This window comes from Typha angustifolia, chromosome 12 (assembly GCF_048772165.1).
Source record: "Typha angustifolia cultivar Huaian chromosome 12, ASM4877216v1, whole genome shotgun sequence".
In the NCBI taxonomy this organism is placed as follows: domain Eukaryota; kingdom Viridiplantae; phylum Streptophyta; class Magnoliopsida; order Poales; family Typhaceae; genus Typha; species Typha angustifolia.
The window spans coordinates 10,725,470-10,751,621 of NC_133250.1; the positions used below are offsets into that span (position 1 = coordinate 10,725,470).

The 26,152-nt window shown below is 37.8% G+C and overlaps 5 protein-coding genes across 7 annotated transcripts; 2 read left to right on the forward strand and 3 right to left on the reverse strand.

Annotated features, from left to right (window-relative positions):
- Positions 1 to 17: 17 nt before the first annotated feature.
- Positions 18 to 9,944, reverse strand: LOC140771929 (uncharacterized). Of its 3 annotated transcripts, XR_012106237.1 has the most exons (15): positions 9,475 to 9,944; positions 8,685 to 8,753; positions 8,437 to 8,544; positions 8,241 to 8,306; positions 7,935 to 8,081; positions 7,522 to 7,569; positions 7,252 to 7,358; positions 5,651 to 5,722; positions 4,240 to 4,291; positions 3,039 to 3,649; positions 2,217 to 2,423; positions 1,996 to 2,116; positions 1,157 to 1,270; positions 820 to 878; positions 18 to 494 (listed from the first exon to the last, which is right to left on the reverse strand). XR_012106237.1 is itself a non-coding variant. In XM_073113768.1 (13 exons), exons 1-13 carry the CDS (start codon positions 9,835 to 9,837, stop codon positions 1,208 to 1,210), a joined length of 2,034 nt encoding a protein of 677 aa, XP_072969869.1. In that variant the 5' UTR covers positions 9,838 to 9,944; the 3' UTR covers positions 885 to 1,207. The 3 variants fall into 3 exon arrangements, 1 of the variants encoding a protein (XP_072969869.1); XR_012106236.1 differs by lacking the exon at positions 18 to 494 and having other exon boundaries at positions 540 to 878; XM_073113768.1 differs by lacking the exons at positions 18 to 494; positions 820 to 878 and having other exon boundaries at positions 885 to 1,270.
- A 634-nt stretch (positions 9,945 to 10,578) lies between these two features.
- On the reverse strand, positions 10,579 to 13,939 carry LOC140771848 (uncharacterized). Its single transcript, XM_073113614.1, has 6 exons — positions 13,519 to 13,939; positions 12,760 to 13,023; positions 12,080 to 12,253; positions 11,896 to 12,002; positions 11,388 to 11,719; positions 10,579 to 11,268 (listed from the first exon to the last, which is right to left on the reverse strand). The coding sequence occupies exons 1-6, from the start codon at positions 13,675 to 13,677 to the stop codon at positions 10,700 to 10,702; spliced, it is 1,605 nt and encodes a 534-aa protein (XP_072969715.1). The 5' UTR covers positions 13,678 to 13,939; the 3' UTR covers positions 10,579 to 10,699.
- Positions 13,940 to 15,350: 1,411 nt separating this feature from the next.
- On the forward strand, positions 15,351 to 17,131 carry LOC140771849 (aspartyl protease family protein At5g10770-like). The gene is made up of 2 exons (XM_073113615.1): positions 15,351 to 15,647; positions 15,754 to 17,131. The coding sequence occupies exons 1-2, from the start codon at positions 15,452 to 15,454 to the stop codon at positions 17,025 to 17,027; spliced, it is 1,470 nt and encodes a 489-aa protein (XP_072969716.1). The 5' UTR covers positions 15,351 to 15,451; the 3' UTR covers positions 17,028 to 17,131.
- Positions 17,132 to 17,556: 425 nt separating this feature from the next.
- On the forward strand, positions 17,557 to 22,405 carry LOC140772136 (CMP-sialic acid transporter 2). Its single transcript, XM_073114054.1, has 15 exons — positions 17,557 to 17,678; positions 18,201 to 18,264; positions 18,386 to 18,449; positions 18,553 to 18,664; positions 18,814 to 18,893; positions 19,630 to 19,705; positions 19,788 to 19,888; positions 20,206 to 20,277; positions 20,548 to 20,596; positions 20,683 to 20,724; positions 20,845 to 20,966; positions 21,083 to 21,142; positions 21,215 to 21,263; positions 21,714 to 21,808; positions 21,939 to 22,405. The coding sequence occupies exons 1-15, from the start codon at positions 17,652 to 17,654 to the stop codon at positions 21,994 to 21,996; spliced, it is 1,071 nt and encodes a 356-aa protein (XP_072970155.1). The 5' UTR covers positions 17,557 to 17,651; the 3' UTR covers positions 21,997 to 22,405.
- Positions 22,024 to 25,711, reverse strand: LOC140772135 (nuclear pore complex protein NUP43). Its single transcript, XM_073114053.1, has 5 exons — positions 24,842 to 25,711; positions 24,342 to 24,411; positions 23,592 to 23,826; positions 23,083 to 23,156; positions 22,024 to 22,939 (listed from the first exon to the last, which is right to left on the reverse strand). Exons 1-5 carry the CDS (start codon positions 25,489 to 25,491, stop codon positions 22,868 to 22,870), a joined length of 1,101 nt encoding a protein of 366 aa, XP_072970154.1. The 5' UTR covers positions 25,492 to 25,711; the 3' UTR covers positions 22,024 to 22,867.
- Positions 25,712 to 26,152: the final 441 nt, after the last annotated feature.

Consider the following 26,152-nt stretch of genomic DNA (forward strand, 5'->3'; position numbering starts at 1 on the left):
TTCTTTCGTTCTTTTTTCCTTTTTCTTTTTGTGTATCGTACACACCTACTATAAATTTATTTATTTACGTTTTGATCCCTCAAAGCCCTTGTTCTTTTGCATAAATGTCCCTCAAGCTATAATTTTTGTAGAAACAGTCCGAGGGACTCTATCTACACAGAAAATAAGGATTTGCAATCACCAAATTCAGAGAGGTATAAATGCTAAAAAACACCAAACAAAAACGTTATTAGCGGCGAGTGACAGATGGGTTCGACGCGGTTCACGATAGATTCGTGCAGGTCGGGGAATTTGGCAAACGAAAAGCAAAAGGTGAGTGGTACGTGACGAGTTCGGAACATTAATCGCCAGTGAACGTGTCCAAAATTTGGTCCTAAAGCTGACAGGCTTATTTAAGTGGCAACGCAAACTTGACGCCTGTGAAGCTACGAACGAATGAAACTGGCATTCGTTTTGAGGCTGGGCTTGATTGACTTCGTCGAATACTTCCTAACCTGAACAAGGACGAGAGAAATTAATGTTGGCAAAGTAATACTAAAAATAATACTACGACATGATTTAGTGGCATCACAATGAACCCCAAGGTCTCTTTCCTGCACTAGAACAATGCTCTTATAGACACCGTTCTGATACATCCAGGGAATTAATTTATAAGCCAAGTAACTAATTAAAGACATGGTGGTGTAACCTATACACAATTGTAGAGCTTTGGGATCATTTCGTCAATAGGCCTCGCTGTGTCTGGGTTCCCAGGGAAGGAAAAAAAAATCTGGAAACTGACAATTGAATACAACCAAAAGGGAACAAAAAATCACGTACAATTTGATACGGTCTATGTACTGATTTGCTGGAACTTGTGGGTCTTGAAGAAGACAACACTGCAAATAGAACACTGTTAGCAAGACACAGAAGCATTATACATAACCATGATAATGACATGCACAGATTCTCATAAATTCGGAGCTGCATATTCCGAACCAACTCCTTTGCAGTTGATTTAAGCATATACAGGCTTTAATAAGTGCACATAAAATTATCTACAAAGATCTATCTTGAAAGAAAGACGATCAAACTGCTGCCATAAAGATCACTAGTTAAAGGATAATGCCTCTGAAAAAAGATAAGCATTGTATGATGCAAGTTCCAGGGTAATTACCTTAGAAATTTACAGGAGTAGTTAGTTGATGTTAATAATAGCTTCATGTTTTTAATCCCCACTTCTTAGCACCAGGCACCCGTCTTCACTAGAGATGCAAATCTCATCGACAACCTGCATTACCAACAGAACCATGAGATAAATATCAGGCATCTATTTTTATCTTTAACGATATAGCAAATGGTAAGTGAAAATAACATCTGGAGGTCAGAACGTATACGATAAACTATGCAACTGAATCAGGTATACCATAATGAGCAATCCCAATTATACTATTCCAACTGTCATCTAATACTTTTCAACTCTCAGAATTACTCAATTTCATCGCAATATTTGCATTTTAGATATGCACAAACTAGACATCTTACTATAAGTGATACTGTTTCCAAATATCACTATCAATATCACTATCAAGATTCATATCTGTAACTGGACACCTGCATATCCAGTTGCTACTAATATTTGTTGTTTCTTCTCTTTCATATTATTGTGATAGCAACTTCAGTTCATACTTTGTTTATTACATCATTAAGACTGTAAGAAACAAGTTATCCTTGAAAATGCAGCACAGTATGGCTACAATTATGATTAGATGCTGAATTAATCTTGTACTCATCCTCATATTCCATCTGGTCTGCCAGCCAATTACTATAACAGCTGGGCCTTATTTGAGATGCTAACTGATTAATTTGACTATTTTACCATACCCTGATTAGGGCCAACCCTGCTGAAAGAATATAAAACCAGTTATGACTAGCATAAGCATAAGTTAAAGTAATGGTGTGACTCTAGAAGTATAATCAATACATGCTTCCAAAAGAATGTGAGTATTTCCCAACCTGATTATACTCGGATTCGGTAATGACTCTTTTGAGAAAACGTGTAGCAGCTTGAGTTATTTCCTGCTTCTTTAACTTTGCATTGGGTCCTTTGTCGCGAAAAAGTTTAATGAAAACGTTTCTGTACATAAATAAGTAACAGATAAGTAAATGGATTGCAACTCATTTATTGGTGTGAGCTTTGGTGGGTTTATCTCTGCAAATATGGTGTTTCATCTAACCTCAATGAATCATTCTCCACAGGCTTCAGGACATACACACCATGGACGTAAACAGCAACTTGACTTATAACCGAGTGGAGCTCTGCTGGAGGGGCAGAAGCACCAATTGTTACGGCACTAACAAGTGCTTTACTTTTACCACTGTCCTTTGGAAGAGCAGATAGACGTTTTGCAAATTCCCGCAAATCTCGGATAATTGAGTTTAGGCTGCAACAAACATATAGATATATCTCCATAATCTTATAAGTTATCCATGGATAAGATATCAAAGTAGAGAGTAAATGAATATCAATTGCTTTATCAATATGACAGAACCTTGTTGCCCTACAGGATAAAATTGCATAACTAATAGTTATCATCAGAATGTTTGCTCTTCAAACCACCACAATTTCCTACAGTTAGATGTGAAACCAAAGATAAGACAGCTGATAATGGTAACAGATAAATTTCTGTTTACTTTAAGGGAAGAGGACTATGTTTTTGATGGGTAAGCAACTTAGATGCTTGTAAGGGTGCAGATTAATGTACTGGAATCTTCATTCAGTATCCAACTATCGTACTTATTTTTCTGTATAGGACTGCAAGTACAACTAAACACACTTTCTCTAGATTTTACAAACATGTAATAACCAGTTTTACTTTGAAGTTTGAAGATCCTCTGTCCAACAGCATAACTAATAAAGAAAAGAAGATACATGTTTACAAGCATTATAAGAATGCAAATAACTGGTCTAAAATGTAATGAGAACAACAAGAATAGAATGGATCAACAAGGCACCCTTAAAGAAAAGATATATCACCAGGAATAGCTATTAGCGTTACCTTCGAACTTTCTGATCCTTGAAAATTTTTGACAAAGCCTCTGGAAGAAACTTTCGAGTTTCAGCTGACATGACTTTGCTTGCTGTGCTCGCAGTTTCATCCCTATTTTTCTTTAGGTCAGGGTCAACCTTGTTTGCAGCTATGTTCTTGGACAAATTTGGGTTTAAGGAACTCTTGGTAACCAGGGATATATTTCTACAAACTCTACGTAAAGAATCTGTAATATACATCTCACGAGTTGACCAAGCACATTCTTGTTCCTTGACAATTTCAGGATAACGCTTTATAAAGGACAAATCTAAGGGCTCCTTGAATTTCCAATCTTTAAGCTCTGTCCTCGTGTGAGCCAATGGGCCCATTATACGTTTAATAGAATCAGAGTTTATTGCGAATGTCCTTAGCTGGGCAAGATTTATTGAATGGTTCTTGGTGAAAAGGAAAAGGATGTAGTCTCTAGCATGAACATCAATACCCTCATATAACAAAGAGCTTTTAGTAACCCATAATCCGCGCACTAAATCTGCCTGGACCTGAAGCACCTTCAGAACTTCTTGTACTGAGTTGGTTGGAGCAAGATGCATGAGAGCATCAAATCGATTCACTTCAGAAACCTGAATATGAGGTTAGGAATATACAGCATTAGATTTTAGCAATGTTCTTAAAATTCCAACATCAAACTTTAGTACTGAATGCATGTAACTAGTTCTCCATAAGTTGAGAGAGGGACAGAGTATGACTGTACTCCAAATAAAAGTCAGGAAACGATTTAAATTGAGAACTAAAAGAATAATATGATAACAACATTACAGTAAATTAGGTATTGCAATCACCTACAAAGGTGCTCAATTGGATGCATACTTGGTAACACATTGTATATAACTATGTATGACCTTCAATAATCATAAAGTTATACATTTGAATATCGTAACTTTCAAGTGGCATATGTTCAAATTCTAGACCTTTGGATGTGTACGAACAAAAATATTGAACTTGAAGGGTACATTTGCATTCTTTTTATTTTCTTTTTTTACTTTCTGACAGCTATATGGATATAAGAACTTGCACACAAAGACGGAAATCCTAGACACTAAACAGAAAGACAAGTGAAACAAGTAAGTGTATGATTATGCACATTTGTGTACAAGCAATTGAAAGGTGTGCAATAAATACAGCTCTATGTAAATTGAAGCAGTGTAACAACCTCAGTAAGCCATTTCTTCAGCCGCTGTTCCAAGGTAAGTGACAGCAACAACCTGTACAGTAATAGTAACTACATCCGATTACTGAAACTGAAGGAAGCAAAAATATTCTACTGCCAATTGTAGGAAGAAATTCATTTTACAGATAAAAAGGGTAAGGCAAGAAAAATAGATTGGAAATTCCCAACATTTTTTAAGAAGAATATTCTAGTAATATATGGTTTAAAAAAATAAGAGCAAGTCATGTTCACAACTATATATACATGAAAACTAACATTGGTAAAAAAACCTTAAAGATCATTCAAAACAGTGTGACAAGTGGTAGCAATGTTCTTACCTTTCTGATACACAATAAAGTAAGAATTCAGCCACAACTGAATCTAAAAATGTAAACCTTTGCCGATAAAAAGGGCATCACAAGAAATAATAGATGTTAATAAAAATGGCCAAGATACCACAACTTGTTCTAGAAGAATATTCTAGAAGCACATGGTCAAAAAGAATAAGAGCAAATCATGTTCAAGAGTATAAAAACTGGGAAAAAAAATCTATTAACAGGAATCTTTAAAGGCATATAAAGAAATTGTAACAAATAGCAGCAATGTCCTCACACTTTCAGTAAATATCATTTAGGAGTTCAATCACACCTAAATTAAAAAAGGTAACCACAATCAAATCCCGTGTCAAACTATCTTCATCCACAATCTTACAGTAGATATCTAGGTAAAAACAAGAGGAGAGTGAAGATCCTGAAATGTGACGAAATTAGATGTGTCATTAGTAGCAGAATAAAAAGTTCCACTAACGACAGCCTAGCTACCAGATAGACCATATATATTTCCATCAGAGTTTCTTTCAATACAACCTCGAACATAAACTGAGACATGAACCTGTATGCTTCCAAGATTACAACTTAGGACTGGTGTCACGAATAAAGATGCACTGCATAAGAAATGAGAACAATTCAAGTTCTTTGAACTCAATTTGAACCCAGTAATGATTCAATCCCAGGGCACAACAATGAAATCATCTGACATACTTAGCATACTTAAACCCAATAAAAAAAACATATTTAGCATATTTAAGTTAGATACTACTACACTAGTACTTCATGTGGTTGTTCTGCTATCAGGTTTTACATTACTTGTCCATATAAAACCTAAATTACATAAGCTTTTAGAACATGCTTGTTGCTTCTGCTGGAAAAATGTTCTGTGTGGATTAACATCACAAAGGTCCTGGGCTCTTGGCCACCTCGACCATACAGAAAATCATAATTAAGCTGAAACATCCATTGAGCAATTAATGTAATCAATTAAAATGCTCCATGGGCATTTCAGCACTTGGTAAACTGAACAATCATACACTAAGATAATTGACAAGAAGGGCAAAAGAATCAAAATAACACTGCACCTTCTTGGAGGGCGTCTATTTTTCTTCATATCAGTTGACATTCCAGGGCACAACGAGATAACATAATCAGACCTGTCGAAATTGACCACATATTAGTACTTATTGAGAGAAGAAAACTTAGACCAAAAAATATATCAGGAATATTATGCAATAGAACAAATTCTTAAAATGGATTAGTTAAGTAGCATGGTTAGAACTGGTAGGGGGTTGGCTATCAAAAGAAATAAAATGAGAATCGGAAATGCCTGACATGCTAACCAAGACCAAAAGTTCAGGGAGAATTTAGCAATATTTTTTTAAGTTTTGCGGGAAAAAGGAGATGAACAACTGGTTGGTTATGTGGGTTGTGGTTCCGATTTGGAATGTGTGGTTGGAAAGAAACAATCAAATTTTTATGGATAAGTCTAAATCCTAGGAAATTATTCAACATAAAATAACAGTTGTGTTCCTTTGCTGGGCAAGGCTGCAAGGAGAGGATGCGGCTAAAAGAGCAAAAAAAACTAGTTCAGCAGGTGGATGTGGTGATGTTGGACTAACTAGAGAATTTTAATCTTTTGCTTACTATTTAATTGGGATTGTTGTACTCTTTAATCTCTGACTTACAATGTTGTACTAGTGTGTGGTGGTTGTTTGTGTGTTTTAAACTCTGTTAAGTTAGTTTATGTTCTGATGGTAACCCCTAGTGGTGTTGGGGGTGTCTAAGTGTTGCTTTGCCTTTTCGGTTAACAATGCAGGGATATATGCGGTTTTGTTTTAGGGCTATGTACTAACTATTTCATATGCTCTAAAGTTGTAAGGGTGGTTGTGTTTGATTGTTTCAATGAAACAAGGCTTTTGCCTTTTGTCAAAAAAAAAAAAAAAGCAATATCACCAATAAAAATCTAAGCCCCCATTCACTTAAGAAATAATTTTTTCTTAATTTTAAATACAACTCCTAATTTCAAAATAACAGCTAAACACTATAATAATCACATTCTAAAATATAAATATTATTCATCAAAATTATATTTTATACCACACACTAACTCAATTACTAATTTACTCTTAATATTTATCCTATCAACTTACTTTATATCAAATCAAAGAGTATTCGCGATTATTTTATAAAAATAAAACATCTTTATATCATATCAAAGATAATTATTACACTTTTATTCTAGAATATAAGTAAAAATAAGAATAGTTATTCCTAAAATAAAGACCTCATTTTAGAAATAACAAAAATGAATATCTATTCTAAAATTGACCTTATTCTTAAAGTAAACGAGGCTTAAATGAACAAACATCTACCTAAATTTTTGAATTGCTACATAGAGAAGAAGAACAAAATAGGTGATAAGAGACAGTAATAACATATATTAGCAAAAATGTCCCACCTCACGACAAAGCATATCATAAAATAAGAGACAATATAAGTCTATAACCATGGTAATCATAATTCATTAATAGGTTGAGTAACTTCGAGGTTTATAAACAGTTTTGAATAAAGAAGATTAAAATGGGTATTTAATAAAAGTTTTCTTAATGCAAACCTCATATATAACTCAAGAATATTCTTCTTCTGCAGATAACATTTAAAAACAAGCTAGTTAGAAGCTTACGGCTCCATTGAGAAGTCTATATGCTTATTCTTGTTTGCAGCCATTTGTTGGTGGTATCTGGCTGAAAAGGCACTATCGGTTCCATGGTACTCAAGTGAAATCCAAGGCTGCAGATTTCAAGAAAGCTATAGAATAAACTTCACCAAATGAAAATATCATAATCTTGAGATTAATACATAATAAGAAACATTCAAATCAGGAATGGATCACTTGAGAATATAGAAGGCGTAATTTATTACATCTGAAGAAGTTTGGTGTATTCTTTCTAACCTCAGAATCATCTGCGCTTATATTTGAATCCGGTGAAACAATCTTCCCCTGTTGAAATAAAAAAGTAATTACTTAAGCATATACAAGGTGTAACTTACTAAATCTAAGGAAACAACAAAAATGCATCAAACACTGTTCTACAAACAAATATGCGGTTATATCTATAAATATACATGTTTAAAAAGTTAAACTTCCTCCTTACAAATATCATAAAGAAAATTTTGTAAAACTTTCGAAGTCAAAGAACAAAGCTTGCCTCAGCGATGTGGCTCTATACTAGGTTATAGTAAACAAACTAGATGAAACAGCTTAGGATGAAACAATGTGAAGACAATCAGTATAGGAAATAAGCATCTTTTGCTCAAGTGAAGAAGCAAAGGTCATCAAAATGGTGAAAGCAAATGAGAGCTTACCACCCTAGCAGATGGCTTTATCAATTCATCAACACCATCATCAACCTCTACACTTTGCACATTCTGCTTCCTCTTTTGTGGCTCACCATCTCCATTGGTCATTTTTGGAAGAAGTCGCACCATTGCTTGAATAGGATTCAAGTGAATCTGCAAGATGAATGAACAGGAAAAGTTCAAAACATCCATCTAACATAAGTTGTAACTGAACCATAAAAACTTTTAGTAGGTCCTAAGTAGATAACAAAATGTTAATGGAAGAGAGAGGATCAAAGAAGAAAATGTATTTGAGTCAGTAATAGAACTTACCTGGTTCCCTTTCATAATCCCAACAGCATAGTTTGTTATTGAAGGTGCCTTGGATGAGGATAATGTCTAGAAAAGTCAAAGGATGAAGACATCAGATAAAAGAAAAGGTTAGCACATAATATGGAATGTTATTCATCACATAAATTTATTCATATGTACTACAATATCCGTTGCAAATAATAGACAGCACATTAACCTGCTTTTGTAATCTCAAAGTCTCAGCCACCTCCTGGTCAAAATTTTCACTGTCTACGTCAACACTTAGGTCAACTTCAATTTTTGATTGCTTAGGCTTCACACGCACCTGAAACAAGAATAATTTAGTTCACTGTGGAAGTGCAAGCGTGCAACATTTCCACATCAAGGAACATGCACATGCACATTTACAAATGGAAATTTATACATACAAAATACACACACATCACATATTGTCTTTCCACGTACCTCTTCACATCTTTCATTTAATTCATAGGGACGCCAAGATGGCCTAAGCATGTACTGCATAACATACAGCTGCAAAAAGGAATTATCAGTGAGGGGAACCAATGTAACCATCAATGACATATTTATCAAAAAGACGCAGAATCCACAACAAGCATATGGCCAAGAACCAAAAGGAATACAATAAGTGGCTGATAAACAGACTCCATAAAATTGGAGCTGATGTACAATAAACATCTTCAAAAATAAAAGAAGAGTATCGAAGAGCAATAGTTATTTTTTCTTTTCTTCTTAGGTTATAGGAGAAATGAAACTTAAACCTACTAGTTAGAACTTAGAAGGGAAGAGAAGAGAGACAAAGAACAAAATGCATGTGAGGCAAGAGCCAAAAACGGCAAAGGACAGAAGTAACTTAACGCACTTCCCCCTCACCCAATAGACGTCCAAGTCGAGGAAGAAGAATGACCTTGGGACAGAAATACCTTTCTTCTTTTTCGTAATACAAAGAGAGAATCTAACTTTTTGCTCCTTCAGTTCTTTCCTCTCCTCTAAAATCAACGAGCAGATTCACTTCCTCTCGTCCATTTCTCTTTCCAATTTTCTTTATCCAAACAAAGCGTCAGCATCAATAGATACCCGAGTATATTTACATTCATATATTTATTTCCGCAATCTCCTACTACCCAAGAAAAGAATTTGAACACAAGAATTGTTTTGTACGATATCAAAAAGATATTCCACACTAACGCCGCCTATTAATCAAACATAAATAGTCAAGAAGCGAGTCTCTTACCTGAGTGTCGTCATCAAGTGGCGCCGGAGTAAAGAACATGTCGATCTCCCGCACCACTGAGTCCTCATCCACCTCATCATCGGCTTCCATCTCGCTGTCGTTCGCTGTTGTCGCCGCACAGGGAGGCGGAGCTACGGGGGAGGGATCGACGGACATGGGAACGGAGGTTTCCGGGTCAGCCTTAGATTTAGGGCTAGGGTTAAGGTTAGGGCTAGAGGAGGTAGCAGGAGGAGTGAGGACGACATCGGGCTTGACGAGCTTGCCCTTGAGCTTGGGGCGGAATCGAGAAGGGGCGGCAGCGGGCCGAAGGGATGAGGAGACGTCGGCGGCGGAGAGGTCGAGGTCGTCGCCGTCGTCCGCCATGGCAGCTCGGGCCCGAGAATGATTCTTTTCTTTAAACCCTGCGGAGGATAGATTGGAAATAATACGGCGGGAGGGGAAGATGAGAGGGAAGCAGCTCTAATGTCTAATTCGGGTATTTACTCAACTCTTGCTTTCGGCACGTACTATTCACGTGCTATGTGGGAAGCGGATCCGATAACTAGCGTATGTGTTGTGCATATCCACTTACCTGGAGATGAGTCAGAGAGAAGTATGTATAAACTTGATTTCATAATTATGATGTGAAGTAGAGAAATCTATATATAAGATATCTTTAGGATAGTAATTATAATCACTTTTTAAACCAAGATAATTTAATAGCTTCCTTTTAATCGGATCGGGTCAGTTCTCAATCAGGTTCTATATCATACAACAAGCTTTTTACACAGCGATCTATACTACTATAGCAAATATATATCAGTATATTTCATGTATATATGCACACTTAAAAAGAAAAATATGAGAATGAGAATAGGCGAAGATTTGAACGAATACAGTTAGAATCGTTAGATAAATATATATAATTGATGCATTACAATGCACCTCACTATACGCTTAAATTGACTTGCACACTGCACCCAATCCCAATCCCCAGAATAGAGAGTTCATCGTGACTAGTTAAAATAAAAAAATCCCTCCAAGTGTGAATCAGATTCGATAGTTCAATTCAGACGAGTAAAAGGAACATCTGAAGGACTATTCTCACATCAACAAAGAGAAAAGAAAGCTCGAAACAGAGAACATAATCTGATGACCTTCTATTGAGTATGCTGACGACGCCCCTACATTTTTATTTACACCAAACCACGAACAGAGAGGGGAGAAAGACCTTCACAATGAAATCCTACATGTAATTTTGTCTGTTATGCATTTTCTCATCCTGGTTTTCAACATCTTCAGCAATATCTATAAGAAATTGAGGGAGGGAAGCAATGCGAGGGAGATTCATCAGAAGCTCCCCAAATGATTCATTCCTTGAGAAGCGCCATGGCTGCTGGGATTCAGATGCATCATTAGACTCTCCATTTAAAGCCGCAGCTCCAACAGCCGGCTTTCTATTGGATATATCAGCACTATTGCCATCTTCACCTCCTGCATGGTTAGCATCTTTCTGAATGAGAGAGCAAAGAGAATTGACCCTTGACATGAGAGATTTTTCATCTGCAGCAGTAGTGATGTGGGAGTCACTGAGGAGGTACTGCGCGAGATCATCTAACATTTCTTTGCTTGATAAACTTTCACCAGATAGTTGCTCATGCCCTAGATTCATCTGCTCGGAAATGTGATTCATGAAGTCGCTTATGGAAATGGATGGCCGAAGTTTAGGTATTTTGAATTGACCACAGTGACTACGGTCCTTCAGGATTTTGCCTCCAGCTGACATATTTTCTTTCATTATCTCAGTGCCCATTACTGGAACAAGAAAACAAATAAACTTACATCAGTCAAAAATAAAATTCCATCACAAATTTGGAATATTAACTGTATCATGTCACAACAGGGATGAACCTAAGTGACGGTTTGCAATTTACCTGATCTAGGTGGATGATTTTGTGGCATGACATTTGGTGTCCTATCGCCAGAATCCTGTAATTCAATCTTTGCACAACTTGATGACATAGTGTGCAGTGTGCCCAAGTCTTGGAATCCTTTCTCTTGTGATGGACAACCATTTCTCATATTGTCAAAACCATGACACTTAGGTCCCTCGTGGTCTTCAAAAACAGAACACCTTGGCTGAAAGTATGGGTTCTCCAATATAATATTTGGATGTAGACTTAATGAATATAGACGAGGGTCACACTGGAGCAGCTTCTCAAAATGCTTGTTTAACAAGTCTTGTGGACACTGAAGAAAATGCCTCCTGAAAACAATTATTCTACAAATGTTAATGTCTTAATGGATGAAATATTGACAATCACTTCACGATAGTAAAATAGTCGAGAAATATGAATCAGTACGAAGTCCCAAAATTATAGCTTATGTTGATAACCATTATTGTTCTCAAGTTGTTGTTAAGACAGCATTTACTATAAATACCTGTGTATGCTTGCTTGTCCACCGGTAAAATCTGAAGTTGCCTGCCACAAAGTATGCTTCCTAGGCTGTGGATTTGTCTCTCTAAAGAAAAGTGGTTGCCTACCCAGCTAATCAGAACAAGAAAAAAGATATCAGAAGAACAAAATTGACGTATTAAAGAAGTTACTATGAGAAAATAAATTACCACTATATCCAAGGTACTGGCCCCATTTTCTGGGCAAGTTGCCTTCAGAGCTGTGATGTCAGACCATTGTATTTCAATCTTGTTCTTAAGACCACCATCAAGAACTTCCCAAACAAGTTTACGCTTAGCAAAATAGAATTTTGCTACCAAATCACCTTCATATATTGATGTACACTGTCACAAAGAGATAAGAGTTAGTCACACAAGATACCATTTCTGACATTATCTACTTAAACAAAAATTGGAGTTTCTTATTTGATCTACATTATATGTTGGCTTATCTCATCCTGTCAATCTGCAGGATCTTAACTAATAATTAACAAATAAGGACTTGCCTATCCCAGATGCAGACAACTTAACTGTTGGACACTGTTAAAAGGTTGACAATTTCCAGAAAGTTTAATACTAGATAGCTCATGATAAAGTTATGTTTAATAATTAAAACATGATGCCCGACTTTCCTTCTACTTCCATCTGATATGTTCTTTTGTTATGACTGGAAAATTTCATACCAAACATTTTTTTCTCTTCGCAACAGAATGCAAAATTCGTCTATGAAACTGAAACAATTCAAGTACTGTAATGATATCTGTTACATAAGTGTCCAACTGAGAAAGCACATAACTTGGGAAAGAAGCAAAAATAAAAATTCCAACAGAGATATATAGTGTGCAAGTTACCTCCCAATCCCCAATCCTCAAGAGGGAAGCAGGAAAATTTGCAGCCTTCAACTTTTCAGAAGTACCAAAACCACCGGAGGACCTAGCATCCTGTGTTTTCCCAGAGCTATCGTTCTCACCTCCCATGGTGCAATTTGCAGCAGCAGAGCTCCCTTGAGAAATCCCCATTTGAATCAAATCCACTAAAGATGGGCTTTTCCTCAGCCGTAAACCCAAAGGGCTAGGTTCATTAAGCAAATCATAATGGGCTGCCTGAGAAGGGACCTGCTTATACAAAAGATAAATATACAACACCACGAGGGTGAATTAGGATTAGCAGATGAAGCCTCTCAAACTAAGAAAACAGAACAACAACTTACACTCAAAACTAACTAGTTATTCATGTGTTATTCTACTCTACTGTAGATCAACAACAAGCCCAATTAAAGAGGAAAGTCGATTACCAGAACTTCATTATATCCATTTTATGACTAAAATTACGGGGGTAAGATTTGGGCCCATTCCAATTTCCAAGCTCTCTCACTGGTAACAAAGTAAAATTCACAATCGAAAATGCTAAGGAAAAATACTAAATTTGCAACGTAATTTCCATTCGAACGCCAAGGACTCATATTTCTCCTATTGGCAAACCACTAAAATAAAGTATTGGAAAAAATAAATCTAAAAAAGAATAACAAACGTATCGCAAATATCTTGACACTTTCGCGCGAAAAAAAAAAACGAACATAAATTCAAAAAAAGCGAGGGAGAGAGATTTACTAGTTGCGAAGGAGAGGTGAACTTGGGCCTCTTGTTGAACGGGCCATACTCATCATCTAACGCATCCTCAACCTCCAACTTCACCTTCGCCGCCGCCGCCGATTTCGGCGGCATCTCATAACCCAATCGTATATTCCCAATACTCCGATATTGGACCATCGAGAAACACGAAGCGAACAGCGACGACGTCAAAACTCAAGACCGAACAATAATAAGGTAGAACAACCCTTACAAAAATCACCTTCCACTTTCCCCTCGGCGGATAAGAAATCCAACCAAACCCTAACCCTAGGCCTAATTTGAGAAAGCCCGAATCGAAAAAGGAAGGGACGGGAAGCCGGAAGCCGGAAGCCGGAAGTCGGAAGACACTGCCGTCGGAGGAATCGAGAGCGAGACGGTATAAAAGAGAGAGCGAAACGGATGATTTCTTTCTCTTTGAGGATTTAATAATTGTTTGTATTTAATAAAGATTTCACACGTGCCAATTGGATGGTACCCTAGTGGCGTTGGTGTTATTACGTTACTGCCCATGAGTTGGATCCGTAAATACGTAGATCCTAATTTTTTAATAGACTTACGAGTGTTTAATCTATATAAACTAGAAAACTCTTTTTAAATACATTGGATAAAAATAAACCATAATAAATTAAAACTATGCACATATATTAACCTAACATAATCTAATTCAATATCTAAGTTTAGCAAAATATTAGTTGACATCTTTTAATCAGTTTTGATATTCAGATTCATGGAGAAACAGTTATGCTCTTATACAAGTCTCTTATCTAATTTTCTAATATATTTACTTATTTTTTTAAGATATTATTAATTATATCATAAGTTGTTCTTATAAAGCTTTACGTTATGAATTATCACGTTAGGTAGGAATTATGGTGGTAAGATTCTCCAAGCTAATTGGATTAATCTAAACATTCTCTCCGTGCTTCGTAAATCTGTTGTACGAGCAAATCCTCGTTATTGACTCGATCAATTAACGGTGGCGAATCTGTAATTTTATTTTGTCAAAGGGGTGATAAGGAAAAGAAGAAGAGTAGTACGTCGGCATAGATGACCCCCGGCACGTGCCAAAAGAACGCGTCGTCACGGTGGACCAATTCAGCGAATCTTCTCGTTGACGCCGCCCACTGGAGAGATCAGGGATTGGCTGGGAGCAAACACGTGGTGGCACCAGAAGAAGGCGGCGAAGAAGCGGTTGCCACGTTTGCGATGAGCTGGATGCCAATGTAGCTTGTGGATAATGTTCAGATCAAGTTGGGAAACTAATAAGAGAGAAATATGAATTTAAATTACACTATAGATTAAATTACATTGTAAATACACATGTAATCTCGTCTATTTTGATATCTAATTGTTTAGTTTTTCTCTCTGTTGTTTATCCATAGATATTCATTGATAAAAATTATGAATGTAAATCATATGTAAATTTTGAGATTAATATTTAATAAATTTTCTTCCAGAAAATTTTGAAGGGTTGGCCTAGAGTAGTCCGGCCTACATATGAGAGGACTAGGTTGGTTGTGATTAACTTACTGAACCATAATCTACGGAAAAGAAGAATAGAAAAATAGGTGAAGAATTTTCAAGAAAAAGACAAAAGAAAAGGCAAACAGCTACTAGATTGCCAATGCCTTCTCTCTTTCCCCATGAATCACGGGACTAGCGATTTGTAGCAGTGGACATAGAACCAAAGTAAGAGAGCAAGAAGCTTTAGCTGAGTCTGGCTTGAGGACATGCCCGTGAATCCTTCAATAATTCCTCATGCACAAATGCTTCCAAAGAGCCAGCCATCCTTCTTTTGTTCTCATCCCAAACTCCACTTCACCTAAGAATCTACTCGTCCTCTAAAATTCCCTTTCACTCTTCTCTCTCCCTCTCTAGCTACCACATTCCATCTTCCAAAGAGTACTCTGCAATGGTGGGAGCAACCACCCCTCTTTCTTCTCCTTCACACTCCATGCTTCGCCATCTTCTTCTAATCCCTCTCCTTCTCGCTGTCGTCGCCGCAGACGGCGGCTTTCGCCGTCTCGAAGAGAAGAAAGTTGTAACTCTGCATCAGCTGCAATGGGGAGAGAAGGGTCCTTCTCTAATCAACTCTCCACAAATATCAAGTAATTCTCATATTATAACTAGCTAAACTACTATTAACAGTTCATGTCTTCCTTTTCTTGCTTTTTTTTCTCCTTTTGGTTGCTAATTATAACTTACATACTGCAGGAAGAAAGACTCATGCAACAGTGCTAGAAATGAAGCAACACTCTCAGCTGCCACGGCGAAGCGCGAACGCCGAGGACTACCCTCAGATGCTCCTCGTCTCCGATGAAGCCCGAGCTTCATCTATACAGTCCCGGATCAAACACTTTGTTCGCCATAAAATCCATCCGGACGCATCTGAAATACGTGTCCCTCTTAACTCAGGTGTCAGTCTTCAGACCCTCAACTACGTCACCACCGTCGCCGTCGGCGGAAAGAGCATGACAGTGATCGTCGACACAGGCAGTGACCTCACCTGGGTCCAATGCAAACCCTGCTTCTACTGCTACAACCAGCAAGACCCCATCTTCGAGCCATCAGCCTCGTCGTCGTACCAATCCATTCCCTGCAACTCCTCAACATGCAATGCTATGCTCCAAGCAGCAACTGGTAGCTCAGGAGTTTGTGGCATGGACAGATCAAGCTGCTACTATGCACTCAGCTATGGAGATGGCTCATACACCCGTGGTGTATTAGCGAAGGAAAGGCTAACTCTCGGTGAGGCCAACGTCGAACAATTTGTGTTCGGCTGCGGCCGGAGCAACCGCGGCCTCTTCGGAGGGACTTCTGGCCTGATGGGCCTCGGAAGGACTCAACTTTCTTTGATTTCTCAAACATCTGATCGATTTGGAGGAGTGTTCTCCTACTGTTTGCCGACGAGATTGTACAACTCATCAGGCTCCCTAGTCCTTGGCAGCGACACTTCTGCTTACAAGAACTCCTCACCAATTGCATACACTAGAATGATAGCAGACCCTGAGCAGCCACCCTTCTACTTCCTCAACCTCACCGGCGCGAGCGTCGGCGGCCTCGGCGTCGAGGCTCCCGGGTTCGGCAACGGCAAGATTCTGATCGATTCCGGCACGGTGATCACGCGGCTACCGCCGTCGGTCTACAAGGTTATAAAGGAGGAGTTTGTCAGGCAATTCGTCGGCTACCCTTCGGCGCCGGCGTTTTCGATCCTCGACACATGCTTCAACTTGTCTAGCTATGAAGAAGTGAAGGTCCCAACATTGAGGCTAAGATTCGAGGGGGATGTGGAGATGAGTGTGGATGCCACTGGGATCTTCTACTTTGCTAAGAAGGATGCTTCCCAAGTTTGCTTGGCAATTGCAAGCCTTTCTTATGAAGACCAAGCGGGGATTATAGGCAACTATCAGCAGAAGAATCAAAGGGTAGTTTACGATACCTTTGGATCAAGGCTGGGGTTTGCCGAAGAGGCATGCAACTATAGTTGATGAAGAATATCTTTGTTCTAGCAATATATATCTTTACTAATTATTCTGTCATTGTTCAAGCTCTCTCAAGCTACTTGTTTTCCTTTATATAGTCTGGAATTTTCTATATTCGCACCCTGTACTTTGTATTTATTACATTTATACCCTATCTTTTGAATAATGTTAAGGATTTTTTTTTCAAAATTTCGCACCATATATTGTTTGTTTGTTTTTTTTATCGGAGTAGGGAGCATATCGGAAAACTATTTATTTATTTTTTAAAAAGTGATGGAGTAGGATGTATTTAAGAAATGGCAAATATAGGGGTGCTTAAGGATGAATTTTGATGCAAGGGTCGAATCAGAAAATGTGACAAACGCATGGTGTAAATCGCGATAATGACTTGTGGCGTGAAACTTAAAAAGTCACTTTAATATGATGGATAACCGTAAATTGGAAAGATATGAGGTGTTAAATGCAAATTTATAGAAAGACGTGTCGAGACTTTATTCGCTCTCAATGTCCTCTGCCTGTTTCCTATATGGTAGCTAGCGGATGAAAGAGGAGTCGGTGATGGCGTTATAAACCCAAAGAGCCAAATAGTGGAAGATTTCGATCTCTCGCCACTCTCACCGCAGTTGGAAGATGGAGTACAGAAGAGTCAAAGATCAGGTAAGTGAGATCTCTCCCTTCTTAATTTCTCCACTCATTTCGTCATTTCTTCTCTAAATCTTTACAATCACACCCAACAGAGTAAAAGATCTTAACGTCCTCGTTCCTCTGATCTCCTCGGATCTACAAGAGGGGTTTTAGTGAACCCTATCTACTCTCTACCTTGGATTCGTGTTGCTTTGAGTTGTTGCTGTTCTGTGATTCTGATGCGCGTCGTGATCTGCTTTGATTGTTTACATTACAGCCATTCTGAATTATGCACATTATAAATTGCAAGTTTGGAATAATTTTGGAGTTGGATACCTTCCTATCGTAGTTTGGGATAGTTCGATCCTGTAGCAATGTCTGCCATTTTATTTCTCCAGCTATAAAATAATGTCAAGTTTAAGTACATTTTTATCTTCCAATCTGTCATTTGTGCTGAGGAGGTCATGGAGTCACATAAGGAGCCAAGTTGTTGGCGAAAATTTCTTTTGAGTTGAGACTTAGTGTGCTAAATGTATTGTGTTGCATTATATGTAGGACAACTATGATGATGCATCTCAAAAGGATATAGAAAGTGTTCATGGGAAGCCTCTTTCGGGCGGTAAGTTTCACTGAGAATAATCTTATATTCATGAATTACTGGCCAATGGAGAAGTTGTTGTATTTAATTCTCAGCTCCTATTTCTTATCCTGGTCCATTTTATTGCTTTTCCGCATTGCAGTTGCAACGAGTAATTTACCCAGCTCTGGTGGCGTCTTGGCAAAAAAATCTAGCTGGAGGCTAAAGTAAGAGATACCGTTGAGTGTTCAGCACTCACGATATGGTTCATAAGCAGGAAAATATAGAATTACAATCTGATATCATGCTTCCAAATTATCATCATGGCAGGTCGGTTGTTACAATTGCGTTGACATTGCTAACAAGTTCTCAGGCAATATTGATTGTGTGGTCTAAAAGAGCTGGAAAGTATGAATACAGTGTCACAACCGCAAATTTTTCGGTGAGGGAATTGTAATCTAATTTCAGAGAATGGCATATGATAAATAGAAGTTTGCAAGGAAGGATTTTTGTATTGATAAGTGAAGTTAGAAGTCTCTTCTAGTTTTCTGAGTGGCTTAATCTGCTGTCTGTTTCTTTCCTTCTGACTAGGTAGAGGCTTTAAAATGTGCGTTTTCACTTGCTGCTCTATTACGAATTTGGAAAAGTCAAGGTGTTACAGATGACAACAGGTACATCTTCTTTAATTGCACATCTTCGTTCCTAATTACCAACCTTGTGTGAGGGAAGGATAGGCATTGGAACAACATTTGATATGTAAAGATCAAGATGCTCACTCAATCTCTCTTAACTCTTTCGCGTTATCATCTTGTTGATGCTAATTGAAAAAATAACTAATTTATCAAGGCTTGAAGCATCCCAATTTGAAGAGCATTTACAAAAGCCATTTAATCTTTTCTTTTTGTTAAACTGTACTTATATTCTAGTATTGAAGTTAGGACTTAGGAGCAACGTTTTTGAAGTATCTTCCTTGCAATTACCAATGCTTGGGCAAATGGCCTTCTCTATTTCATCTCCAGGGTAGTAAAGAGATTGCCTTTTGAATTGCACAGATGAGTTCTGCCCGGGCAAACTCCGCCACTTTAAAAACTCCCTTTTTCTGTTCAACATTTTGAAAGTTGATAGTTATGATTCTATCAGAAAGAAGGGGAGGGTCACAGGGAGGGGAAACCTAACCCTTGTGTTCCTGGGATTAAGATTGAGAAAATGTTTGCTGCAACAATCCTTATTGGTTTCTTAAGCTTGCCGAGATGTGCTTTGAACCATGTAAGAGGTCTTTTTAAGATATTATTGTATATGTTGACAAGAGTAATCTGGTGCAATCCAGATACAGATATTTGACTAAAATAGTATAATCACATTCTTAAGTACCCTAGATTCTTATACCTTCTCACCCATTACTTCCAGGTTAAGTACATCATTTGATGAAGTTAGTGTGTATCCTATTCCTGCAGTACTCTACCTTGTAAAGAACTTACTACAGGTACTTTCCTTTCTGCTGAATATTATAATGATAAAATAATGAATATTTGACCAATTTCAATTTTATTATTTCCTCTTGCTAGTATTACATCTTTGCATATGTGGATGCCCCAGCTTACCAGATTCTGAAGAACTTCAATATTATCAGCACTGGCATCTTATACCGTATCATCCTTAAAAAAAAGTAAGAAATTATTATTTATTGTTTGATAAAAGCTACTTTTCTTACTCTTTCTGTTAAATGCTGGTAACCATTTATCTGGAGGAGTATTGTAGCTTGCACCTAAAGAAGTACTGATGAAGGCAAATTTATGTTTGTCTTTTTTGTAGTTTTAGTCATTAACTAGTTTTTTAAGTTTTTATCTGGAATGTCATTAACTTTGTTTGTAGTTAATAATGTTAAATGAATGTCATCTATTTTCTTTTAGTAGGAGTAAGATCTCTTGCCATCATAACATGACTAATAGTTAACGACTTTCCATGTCATTTATTTTGTTTCAGGTTAAGTGAAATACAATGGGCGGCTTTTATTCTCTTATGCGCCGGATGCACAACTGCTCAGCTTACCTCCTCGTAAGATGTATATGTTCAATTATATGGTCTTTTAGTGTACAATTCTTTTAGAACTTGGAATGTATAAAAGAGAATTTGCTCAAATTTTGCATAAACTGCAAAATGCTACTGTCAGGGCACAGAAGAGGAAGTGTTTTACTTTTCCTTTTTCTCAAGTATAGACATGAGGGTTCCTTTCTTCTGTATCTATTGCAGCTTTGTGAATATTTTCTTTTATTTTTATATAGTTACATCCCAGTCACTAACCTAAATCTTTTATCTTTCATGCAGTTCTGACCGCGTTCTTCAAACTCCTTTTCAAGGTTGGGTAATGGCAATTGTGAGTTCTGCTTTCATTGAACACTTTCCAGCCATCTGTTTTTTGTAAATTGGTATAGTGATAGCTGCACATAATCCCTTTCTCAGGTCATGGCACTTCTTAGTGGCTTTGCTGGGGTATACACAGAGGTAGTTCTATTCAATATAAGTTGTTCTCTGTTTCTCCTCCCTTGTAATGTCAAATGATGCGTGCAGTCACTATAAGCTCCTATTCATGGTCAGAACAATATCCAATTTTGCAAAATGCAGGCTATTATGAAGAAGCGTCCTTCAAGAAATATCAATGTGCAGAACTTTTGGCTCTACATCTTTGGAGTGCTCTTCAATCTAATTGCAATTTGTGTGCAGGATTATGATGATGTCATGAACAAGTAAAATTCAAAAGTTCCTTTTAGAATTTTTTACTTATTTAAATTGACCATCTCATTAAGAGGACCCTGGGGACTTATTATATTCATTTGACATTAATTTTGCTTTTGACATTCAGAGGCTTCTTTCACGGCTATTCATTTATTACGGTCTTGATGATTCTGAACCATGCACTCAGGTATTTTTATTTAAAACTTATTGCTCTAAATTTTATTTACTTCATATATTCTAAATTATGACTTATATGCAGTGGCATTGCTGTATCCATGGTAATGAAATATGCTGATAATATTGTCAAGGTAAGCATAACTTCAATTGCAGCCAGTTATATATATCACTTGAATGATGTTTGTAGTTCATAGTTATAAATTTAAAATAGCACAAGGTACCACATTGCCCAGTATTTAGAAAATTATGTGTCAAGGTGGGTGTGCTTTTATAATTTGTCATATGCTATTTAGAATTCTATGAGACTTTGGGCTGAAGAGTGGAGCCACTGAAATTGCTGAAAACCAAGATTTCAAAAGCCCAAACAGACTGACACAGATTGATAAATCACAAATCTTTCTCTATGGAAATGAGTTACATTTCCATAATCAGAAAGAACTTTCAAACATGACTTGCACTTGACCATAAGATATTATTCATCTCAATTACTAAATGTTATTAGTAAGCCCAGTGAATTGTTCTTGTTGAAGTTGAACTTCCGATTTCAGTTTCCTAACCATTTAGATGTATGTGATTCACAGGTGTACTCCACTTCAGTGGCAATGCTGCTGACAGCTGTTGTATCAGTGTTTCTCTTTCGCTTCCATCTCTCACTTGCATTCTTTCTTGGATCGACGTAAGTAACCAAAAAGCTCAATTTCACAAATGTTCATTCTCCATCTTCATACATTATTATCTAAACCAAAATCAACATCCTTGTATTCTTGATGGAAATAAACTGAAGTTAATTGCATCTTTGTTTTTAGGGTTGTCTCTGTCTCGATATATCTCCATTCGATCGGGAAGCCTCAACCACAAAAATAAGTTTCAACACTGATGAGTGCTCTCCCACACGTATTAAGGCTGAGGCTAACCCGCCGGCAGATATATACAGTGAAAACACTTGGTGGTACCATAACAGTTTGCAACTATATGCCCGAATGTTGCCCACGAGCTCAATTTATCTCAGATGCATCAAACACAGTGGTGGACAAGTCGGGACTAGTGTTCCATTTTCTAACAATCAGCCCTTCCACGTAGAAGCTGTTGGGGTTTCCTTTTCCTTTTCTATTTGACATGATTTGTTGTTTCTGATTGATCATAATTGGCGATGTGATTCTTTCCTTTTTGCTTTGCCTTCTTTTGTTTGAGACAACGTCCATGAACGACTAATTTGACTTGGACCTAAGCAAATGATTTTGATCATTGTTTATCATATTCCATCGTTCATATAGTCAGTATATGTTCAGGCTTATGTAGCAAAATGAAATGTGATGGATCGCATCTGGATTGCAAGTAGGGCAATTGTTTCGGTAGGTGTGATCGAGGATTGCCATGCAGGCAGGGCGTCTACATGGAAGGATCTTGCTGCATTATGATGTACCGGATTTTTTTTTCCACAAGATTTCAGTGTTAATCCCTAATCTTTTGAACCAACTGGAGTTCTCTAATAGGAAGAATAACAAAGTTGACCTAAATCTAGACGACAGCAAAAGCTGCATCATCTGCTGAAGTGCAATAACAATACAAAGTGATTTACTGAAGCAAGCAATATATCTGACAATTTTTTGGTAAGAACCCATATGTTGCAAGATTTGCTGTTCCAGGTAATACATTCTTCATGTCATAATGGATAAATCTTCTCCTGTGCACAACACAACCTCCATGTCATATTGAACAAAAACTGGACATCAAATTACATAACCATTGCATCTCTTCCACGCATTAACAAGCCTATGCTTTCCCACTCCAGACCACAAACCACATCCTGTAAGAGATTTCAGGCGTCAAATATTGAATGCACTATATACTAGGAAAAAAATCTTTCTTACTCTCATCCCAAGAAACCAGAAATATAAAAGGTAACTTCTTTGAAGTATGACAGTTTGAACTATTCATCTTAGAACTTACTGATGGATTTTGAGGATCAATATCGAAGGTATTGATAGCACAAGGCTCAGCTAGTAGTTCAGTGGGGGTTTCACCTGTTAGAAGAAAAAAGTATTAGGCACAGTTTCATCGCATTAGAGGGAGATATTGTTAGAATAGCACCATTAAAGAAAAGGAAAATTAAAATAACCCAGAGGTTCTTTATTAGTTTGCCACAACAAACAACTAAAGCTTTGTAAATTACAACACAAAATCTGGAAAGTATTACAACTGATGAAGGAGCATAAGCATCATCATATGCTAAAGAAATGAATAATGCTGATATCTGCACTGACAACTTCCACACTTAACATGCAACTTTCTTTCCTAAACTCTCTTAACCTGGATCTCTCCCTCATATGAATCTAGTATTAAGCATGGGTAAGAAGTATACTTTACATCTTCCAGGAAGTAATGATTTCCTAACCAAGAATAACTTTAGGAAAAGAATTAGCAGATGTCGCATCATAATCTATTCAGACATAGCATACCTTGCTCTAGGACCGCAAGGATCCCATCTTCTGAACACATCATAACAGGTAATAACTTTGTCGAAGGAGCTGAGGTAATCCCAGATGATTGACTGTAGCTGTCATACTGAACCTCCCAAACTTCACTCTCAGAGACAGATTGCACTCTTCCATTAAGACCAACTCCAGAAAGAAGGATTGGCTGCTGCTCCCAACGACGATCCCAAGCAAATATTGTTCCAGAAGAGCCTCCTACCTTCAGACATTTAGATAAGCACCATATCAAGAACATACCATGATATCAAGATACTCTTTTAAAACCTTCTAATTTGAAAGGCATATCAGAAAAAATATATTCTGAATTCCAGACTTCATGCTTAAAATACACGTTCATCTTTTCAACCATTGTCATCCCTCTCCATCAAGATCTATAAACAATTAACTACATTTACTAATATTCTAAAATTTGCAAGTGAAAAAAAGGCATGTTCAACTGCATCTGTGACCCTTCTAAGAGTTTCTGCTCACGCTAGCATACCAATGCATATGTATGTATCCATAAAGCTATCAAATCTATATATATGAAAAATATGAGTAGTCACACTAGCATGTAAAGACAAAACTGTCTGTCATCTTGTTTCCACAAGGAGTTGCCAACAACAATTGATATGAAACAAACAAGAAGATAAAGTTAATATATCCAACATATGACATCAGATTCCAGAAATTGCTCCCTGAGACTGAGATGAATTACAGTAGTAGTGATCTTACCAGACATATATGCTTTCTTGATGGATGAATATCAATAGAATGCACCATTCGGGTCACACTATCTCGGCCCCTGCAACATTAGCAGGTATACTAAAATTAATACCAGTATAAGATATTTTCTTGAGCAAAGGGAAAAAAATAATAGTTAGACAGGGACACATGGTTGCTATATATCAACCGGAAAAACCAGATATATACTTTAGAATAACATGGGTTCATAATTATAGATGTTTAATTCTGTACAAATGGAAATGAGACAGAGACATCAACAAAGTCAATGCAGATTCACAATTTTCCTCGTTAAAGTCCCCAATCAATGTAGGTGGTAAGAACGCAATTTAAAGCCAAACACCTCCTACTGTCCTAAAGAATCATAGTCGAAGAGAGACTTGGATAGTCAAATTGAAAATTATCAACAAAATGGCATCTGAAACCTCCTACTTTCCTAAAAATCAGATCTTTACCACTTAGAAGATACCCTTAACACCAATTCAACTCACCAGCTACCCTTGAACTGTGACACCAACCCTCCAGGCTTCCTCTGATCCCACCACTGAACTCCGAACCCCACACCGCCAGTCGCAAATTCCACCACCGACCCCCACCTAGCTGCCGTATACGACGCCAACCCCCGGCTCTCATGCACCCTCTTGTAGTCCACCCCGGTCTCGCCTACACTCACAAGATTCACCCTCCCGTCCTCACCAGCGGTGACACAATCCCTTCCATCGGTCTGGAGATCGATTGCTTGGATCACCCCGGAGTGGAACGACCGGTCTCCAGCGATGGAGAGCTCGGAGACGACGGCGCCATTGACGGGGTCGAGGAAAAGGAGGTGGAGAGATCCGTCGAGAGTGGAAGCGGCGGCGAGGGGCTTCTGGGGGTTGGGGGAGACGCGGAGGGAGGAAATGGGGGAGGGTAAGGAGAAAGAGGAGCGGAGATGGAGGAGAGGTGAGTTAGTGTTAGGATTAGGGTCAGGATTTGGGGGTTGGAGGGAGTGGATCTCGAGGGAGGAGGAGGAAGCGTCGGGGTCATCGACTGCGGCGGCGACGAGGCGGTCGAAGGCAGAGACGGAGGGCAGCCACCGCACGGAAGTGATGGCTTTGGACTGGGGGTACCGGTGGAAGAGGAGGTTTCCGGATTCCTCCATGGCTGGAGCTTTGAGCTAGGGTTTAGGGTTTGAGGAAGCCAGAGGAGGGAGGGAAGGATAGCTTTCTTTGAAAGAGGGTGCTTGGGGTACGTGGCGGCGAAAGACGTGGATACGGAGATCTCGCTGTTCTGCCGACGTAGGGAGAAATGCATCCCATAGCTACAGTCGAAATGGATCGGACTTAGGAAGTGATCATGCCGGTAGGTATTTTCCCCGCCAGAGGCTATAGATACAATTCTAGCACTTTGTTTAACAGTTCGACGGTGTGATTGACTTAGAAAAATAATTTAACATACGACGACTTAAATTTTACTATAATTAAATCATCGAGCATAATTTTTCTAAATTTTTTATAATATTCTTCTTCAATCCAAGATGAATAAAATGTTAAGCTAAATATAACTCTCCATTTCAAAAAGAAAAGAAAGTTACAATAAAATCACTGGGCAATAACGAGAGATGCAGGTCCATAATGCAACAGTTTGGTATAATAGTTTAATAACTATTGGTTTTTGAAGCAAAAATAACTCTTTGATATTTCAGCTTAGTACATGAACTGATCAGCCAGGCTAGGTTTAGTAGGGCTTGTGATCTAGTAATCTATTATTCAGTGTGTTTGTATTCATAGAGAGTTAAGTTAGACTTATATCTAATTTATATT

Excerpts from the sequence above, each read along its gene's own strand:
- LOC140771849 (XM_073113615.1), top strand. The coding sequence starts at position 15,452 with ATGGTGGGAGCAACCACCCCTCTTTCTTCTCCTTCACACTCCATGCTT. Across the intron at positions 15,648-15,753 it reads CAACTCTCCACAAATATCAA|GAAGAAAGACTCATGCAACA; the intron begins GTAATTCTCATA and ends TACATACTGCAG.
- LOC140771929 (XM_073113768.1), bottom strand. The coding sequence starts at position 9,837 with ATGGCGGACGACGGCGACGACCTCGACCTCTCCGCCGCCGACGTCTCC. Across the intron at positions 8,307-8,436 it reads CTTTGAGATTACAAAAGCAG|ACATTATCCTCATCCAAGGC; the intron begins GTTAATGTGCTG and ends TGACTTTTCTAG. Across the intron at positions 3,650-4,239 it reads TGAAGAAATGGCTTACTGAG|GTTTCTGAAGTGAATCGATT; the intron begins GTTGTTACACTG and ends CCTCATATTCAG.
- LOC140771848 (XM_073113614.1), bottom strand. The coding sequence starts at position 13,677 with ATGGTCCAATATCGGAGTATTGGGAATATACGATTGGGTTATGAGATG. Across the intron at positions 12,003-12,079 it reads CCAGTACCTTGGATATAGTG|CTGGGTAGGCAACCACTTTT; the intron begins GTAATTTATTTT and ends TGTTCTGATTAG. Across the intron at positions 11,269-11,387 it reads AAATCATCCACCTAGATCAG|TAATGGGCACTGAGATAATG; the intron begins GTAAATTGCAAA and ends TTCTTGTTCCAG.
- LOC140772135 (XM_073114053.1), bottom strand. The coding sequence starts at position 25,491 with ATGGAGGAATCCGGAAACCTCCTCTTCCACCGGTACCCCCAGTCCAAA. Across the intron at positions 24,412-24,841 it reads TCACAGTTCAAGGGTAGCTG|GGGCCGAGATAGTGTGACCC; the intron begins GTGAGTTGAATT and ends CTAATGTTGCAG. Across the intron at positions 23,827-24,341 it reads CAAGAAAGCATATATGTCTG|GTAGGAGGCTCTTCTGGAAC; the intron begins GTAAGATCACTA and ends AAATGTCTGAAG.
- LOC140772136 (XM_073114054.1), top strand. The coding sequence starts at position 17,652 with ATGGAGTACAGAAGAGTCAAAGATCAG. Across the intron at positions 18,450-18,552 it reads AAATCTAGCTGGAGGCTAAA|GTCGGTTGTTACAATTGCGT; the intron begins GTAAGAGATACC and ends TCATCATGGCAG. Across the intron at positions 20,597-20,682 it reads AAGGTTGGGTAATGGCAATT|GTCATGGCACTTCTTAGTGG; the intron begins GTGAGTTCTGCT and ends TCCCTTTCTCAG.